At 30.7% G+C, this 5923-nt stretch overlaps 1 protein-coding gene across 1 annotated transcript; it reads right to left on the reverse strand.

The window, feature by feature from the left end:
• Positions 1–1513: 1513 nt before the first annotated feature.
• Positions 1514–4010, reverse strand: LOC107920260 (protein RGF1 INDUCIBLE TRANSCRIPTION FACTOR 1). Its single transcript, XM_016849874.2, has 4 exons — positions 3741–4010; positions 3444–3641; positions 2492–2707; positions 1514–2228 (listed from the first exon to the last, which is right to left on the reverse strand). Exons 1-4 carry the CDS (start codon positions 3741–3743, stop codon positions 1992–1994), a joined length of 654 nt encoding a protein of 217 aa, XP_016705363.1. The 5' UTR covers positions 3744–4010; the 3' UTR covers positions 1514–1991.
• Positions 4011–5923: the final 1913 nt, after the last annotated feature.

Consider the following 5923-nt stretch of genomic DNA (forward strand, 5'->3'; position numbering starts at 1 on the left):
TTTTATAATATTAGAATTTACCATACCTACCATGTAGGTGAAAATATATTGATATTTCTAATAATTATTTGAAATATTTCACATATAAAAATAATAATATTTGAAACAATTTTTTGAAATATTATATATATAAATAATAGTGATATTTGAAATAATTATTTGATTTTATAATGTTAGAATCTACAATACTCACAAAGTAGGTAAAAAAATATAACATACAAAAAATTATGTTTATTAAAAATAATGATATTTGAAATGATTAGTTGATTTTTTATATTAGAATTTATTATACCCACATATTCGTGAAAAAAATAAATATTTGACATAAAAAATTACATATAAAGAAAAATATATCAAAAAAATTAGTTGATGTTTTTTTAAAAAATAAAATATATTTAACATAATAATATATATAAAAAATTATTTTTATTATATAATTACATATTTATTATTGTCTATATAAATAAAGAAGTTATCAATTAAAAAATAAAATAAAATAACATGTTTGTTAATTAAAATTTTGAAAATAACTTATTTGTTAATTAAAAATATTAATTAATTTTTTTTAAAAGAGCTTAATGCAACATTCAGTAGGAAAAACTAAATAAATATTAGAAGGAATTCAAACTTGGGATTCGGAGTTTGAAAATGCAAGCATGTAACTTCAAATGAAAGTAATTTTTAAAAAGTGCTTTTTATTGGAAGGTTTTTTTTTTTTCATGTTAGTTTTTGACTTAAAAAACGATTTATTTCCCCTTGAAAAAAAAGATTTATTTACTTAAATAATATAAAAAAAATACCTAAATCACTCATTAAAAAAAACAGCATTTTTTACTAAGTTTGCGGTATTTGTTTGGATAACAATTGGGGAGAGTGGAAATATGGAGTTGTATTGATTGTGATGACCACATTATTGAAGTAATTATTAGGTAAAAATAAAAAGAAAACATAAAAGCATAACATAATAAGAAGTCAAGTAGAGTTGATGTAGTTACATAATCACTCCGTTTTTGTGAATTGTCTTGGACGGTTTAAAGACAAAGTTACTTTTGACTATATGTTTCAAAGGCAAATGCCACGTATGCCTGCTCTTCCATAAAAGTTGGCCGGTGCTAATTGCTCACCAAAAACTCAGTTTGTGACTTAGCGCCCACCCGACCCGACCTTAATTCATGCTGCTTTCAGAGCTGATGATAATCAAAATGGAAGGGCAGTTACATGATCCAAGGGTGAAGACGGAATGAGGGCCCACAACTGCATTAAGAAAAACCCACTTGGCTAAGAAATCAAAACCAAACTGCCTTTCTGACACATCAATAAAAGAAACGCAAAGGCCACCCTTTCTTTTGATGATTCCAAGAATAAAACATCCAAATCCAGCCACCGTTGTACTTTCGACACGTGCCTCACTTGACAACCCCAAATATTCCCACTTCCCTCTCTCGCACGTGCCACTACTCCACACCATTTCTTTACCTACTCATACTCATTTTGTTCAAAAGAAAGAAACCAATTCATCATACAACACACAGTAAAATCTACTTCTATTTCATTCAATTTATAGTATAAACATCACGTTTTTCTCATCATCTTCTTCCTATAACAAAGGACTACAGTGCATTCCAATATCACATAATGGCTTCACTACTCCTAATGCCCTATTTACATCTTTCATTGGCCATTACTATTTGACAAAAACTTGTGTATAATCAATCCCATTCTAAGAAGGACCCCCACCCTATTAATAATAAAACTAGAAACAGAGAATAGCACTAAGTACTTGAAACATTTTTTTTGGGGGGGCTTATTTTTCCACATCTTAGCTTTTGCTGCTTCTATAATCTATATACACAACAGTAGAGAGGCAGGGGGAGTGTGATAAATGCCGGCACTTTTCGCGGAAAAGAGGTTGCACATTCTCACACGTTTCCTTTTGTATCTGTGGGGTAACATAGTAGGGTAAATATATATCTTTTGTATATGGGCTATGGTTAATATTCTATGATTAGACCTCCCATTGGGGATCGATGGGGAATCCCTTTTCTTCGTTTCGCAGTTCGGGAATTCACTGAAGTTGGAGGCGGTGTCGAAGGACTAAAGCTTCGCATTTTGTTGTTGTTGTTCATAAGCTTTCCATGGCTACTGCTGCTGCTGTATGAATCCTCAGAATCTGAGGCCATGGCTAAGTGTCTCTTCTTCTTCTGGAAATTCTTGGATGTGCCAACAATCTGGAATTTCATACAAGTCAAACAAATTTTAATTTATCATTTCAAACATAAATGTGCAAAAGGTATAGCTGACCAAAAACACATTTTGCTTGGAAAAAAGAAAAGAAGAGTCATAAATTCACCAAAAAGAAATTAAGCTAATTTTGACCATTTAGGTTTTGATTGGAAAAAAACTCCTCTTTTTTTTTCAGCTACCAAACAGCACCATTGACTACCAAAAAACTAATTTTATAACAACAAATAAATGAAGAAATGATATATACCTTGCAACCAAGAGAACAGAAGCGAAATGAGTCGACAAGGCTACGGTCACAGACCTCACAGGTATTGGTGACACCTTTTCCAGGCCTTGGCTGAGGCCTCTCATTGATGAAAACCACCTTAGCACTGTTGATAACATAAGTCTGGATTCCAGATATGTCCAGGTATTTCTGTATCTCAGATACCCTTATCACATCATGGTATGAAGACCTCCTAATCTGTCCGAAACATAGCAATTTCACATTAGTAACTCCAAATTAAAATTTGGGTTGTGTTTTTGTTTTGGGGGGGGGGGTCGGTAATGAATGACCTCTAACAGACAATCCCGTGAGAATTTCGTGAGTTTTATCTGTCAAGCAATGCAAAATCCGATAACACTTGTTTCACAATAAAAACATTTGGCTTTGCTGTTACAAACGGAGGACAAAACTGGGGAATTTCCTGAAGTTGCTGCCAAAGCTTCTTCTTCTTCTTTTTACACAAAAACAGAGAAATGGCCTTGGAAATTAAGTCAATGCCTGCTTGGATGTAGAGAAAATGTCTAAAAAATAAGAGAGAGAGAGAGAGAGAGGCGAATATGGCGGCGTGTAAAAGTACAAACACCTGCCCTGGAATAAGATTAAAGCTTTAACCTTTTCAGTACATTTTAGAAAAACAGAACAAAAAACAAGTCGATCAAGTGATACGATTTAGATTAAAATTGAAAACAAACTCAATCGAGAAAGGACAAAGAACCAAATCCCAGAATTGGAAACCTGAATGACAGAAAAGAGGACTGAAACGATAGGATTCCCCTTGAATCCCATTAAAGGAAATTACACAAATTTTAAAAATAAAAATAAAAAGAGGTAAAACAGTTAGTGTCGAAAACGAAAGAGAAAAAAAACAAACCAAGATGAAGACAATTGAATAGCAAAAGAGGAAATGCAAAAATGAAGGGAAAAATGACCAAACCTGAATGTAACGATGATCCTTGTGATAAGCTAAGCAGAAAGAACAGAGAGCGCCGTTCATACAATCTAAGCAGTACATATTGCATTCGCTCTTGTGAGAATCAGCATGAAGCTTGCATTGAACAAAGAAATGCTCTCTTAACAAAGGTTTCAGCCATGGAGGCCACCTGTTGTCTTCTTCATCAGGCCCACCAGCTCCCTGTCAAAACCAACATTTCATTAACACACATTTCAAATGAATACCCAGATCAAGAATCCAACATAAAAAGAAATTAGGATTTGTTGAGAATGGAGATACCATGATTCTTCTGTTTTTGGGCTTGATTTCACGGACAGTGGGTTCTTGATTATCGATCGCCAGCTTGAAGTAATTGAAAGAAAACAACAGGGGAAAACTCAAAAGAGTAATGAGTCTGTTTTAACGTTTCAGTGAGAAGCAGAGGAGGCAAAACAGAGAGAGCGAGAGCGAGAAATAAAGCATAGAAAAGGGAAGGGAGGGTGGTTCTTATCTAAGCAAAGTCCACATCCGAACCTAAATCCGAAGCTAAGGTCTCGATGAGAGATGCGTTGGGTGCACGGAACCTACCTCCTCCTTTCCTTTTTATTTCCATTTCGTTTTCACTCGCACTCTTTCTTTAATCAATTTTTTTAAAAAAACCCCATTAATTTTAGCTTTTTTTTTTAAGAAATACATATTTTTGTATTTTCATATTATATAATTATTTAAAGAAATTTGTAATAATAGAATAAGTCTTTCTCTATTTATAATTTCATACATTCTTATAAATTGCAAAATAATTGAGATATTTATAAATACTAGTTAAGGTGTGATTTATATATCCAACAAAAAAGAGCTGTTATTTACAAATATATATAATTAATACATTACCTTTTTCACTGCACTAATTTTTTTTTCTTAATTTGGTAAATGAATAAATTGTTGATGAATGCTTTTATAAGTACAGCTACTACCAATATTTTATACCAAAATCTTATTCAACTTTAAATAAAAATATTTTTAAATAAATTATCAAAATTTAAACTTTTTTTTAGAATACATTATAAAAAGTTATTTAAATCTACTACAAAAAAAATAAAATAAAGAAATTAAAAGAAGAATTTTAAAATTCAAAAGTTTATAAACATTTTAAATATGAAATTAAACAATATTTTAAAACTAATTCATAACATTTATTTAAACATAAAGACAGTCAAAATTTTAAAATAAATGTATTTTTTTTTAAAGAAAAGATTAAAACTACTTATTGCCTCAACGTTGTTAGTGAGATAATTAGTTTGAATATAAATTTGTGAAATTATGTTTGTTTTTCTTTTGACTAAATGTATATTTTCTTAATAAAATTATTGTTGAATTTGGATTGTCTAATTTCCTTTTATTGATATTATTCCAAAATAAAAATTGAATGAGTAACATAAATAAATGGTAAATGAAGACATATTTTTTAGAAAAAGAGAAACTAATTTCTCTCAATTTTACGTATTTAAATAGCTTTCCTAATTTTACTGTAATTTCAATTTTACCCTACTCCTAATACCAACATTTATCACCTCAATCCAATTTCCAAAACACCTGTCGCTCGTTGCTACTACCAATTTCCCAAATTATTATTGTTGATGGTAAGACCCGGGAAATAAATTTAACATTAAATTTATATTAAATTTTTATCATAGCGATTTATTTTTAATAATATTTATAGCTTCTCCTCAACTTTTAAATAGGAGGATGATGCGCTTTAACGCACTCAAACCTACGTCCCCCTACACTGACAATAAAATCAATATCAATCGAGTTAAAACTTAGTCAATATATTTTGATATTTTTTTAAATCATAAGCCAAATAAGGTGAATTTTATTATTATTTTTTTAAACATGTGAAAGTGGTACTCATTTTTCTCGTCTTTAATGATTTTGGTCCAACTTTATATTCAACAATAACTAAAATTACAAGAAAGAGAGGAGAAAAACTCACAGATCAACCGCTTTCTCATATCAATTCCAGGACTTTGCAAACTACCAGGAAATTCATTTTCTCTCAAGGTAAACAAATTTTTATTTTTATTTTCAATTAATCATCTTACTCTCTTTTTAGTTTTTTTATTCCACACTCAAAATACAATCGCATAATGATGTGCTTTTATTTTGATATTGGAAATAAACAATAGAAATATAAACATGAGTTCTATACACAAATTATAGGTGGTTTAGCTTTTAAGTCTTAACCTCAACCTTAGCTTCGATGTCCACCTCTACCTTAAGCTCAACCACGCCCATGTTGCCCAACTTCTACACCTATATCGCACTAGGATTGTAAGTTTCTCTTCTCCTTATTGGCCTCTTGAGGCAAGTTGGACATGGGTTTCTATGTTCCACAATTTGTGAAATTGGATATTGAATTTGATATACAGCATTATATTTCGCCGGATATAGATATGTTTTACGGTCAACCCTAAATCATTTTA

This window comes from Gossypium hirsutum, chromosome A08, assembly GCF_007990345.1.
Source record: "Gossypium hirsutum isolate 1008001.06 chromosome A08, Gossypium_hirsutum_v2.1, whole genome shotgun sequence".
NCBI classification, from domain to species: domain Eukaryota; kingdom Viridiplantae; phylum Streptophyta; class Magnoliopsida; order Malvales; family Malvaceae; genus Gossypium; species Gossypium hirsutum.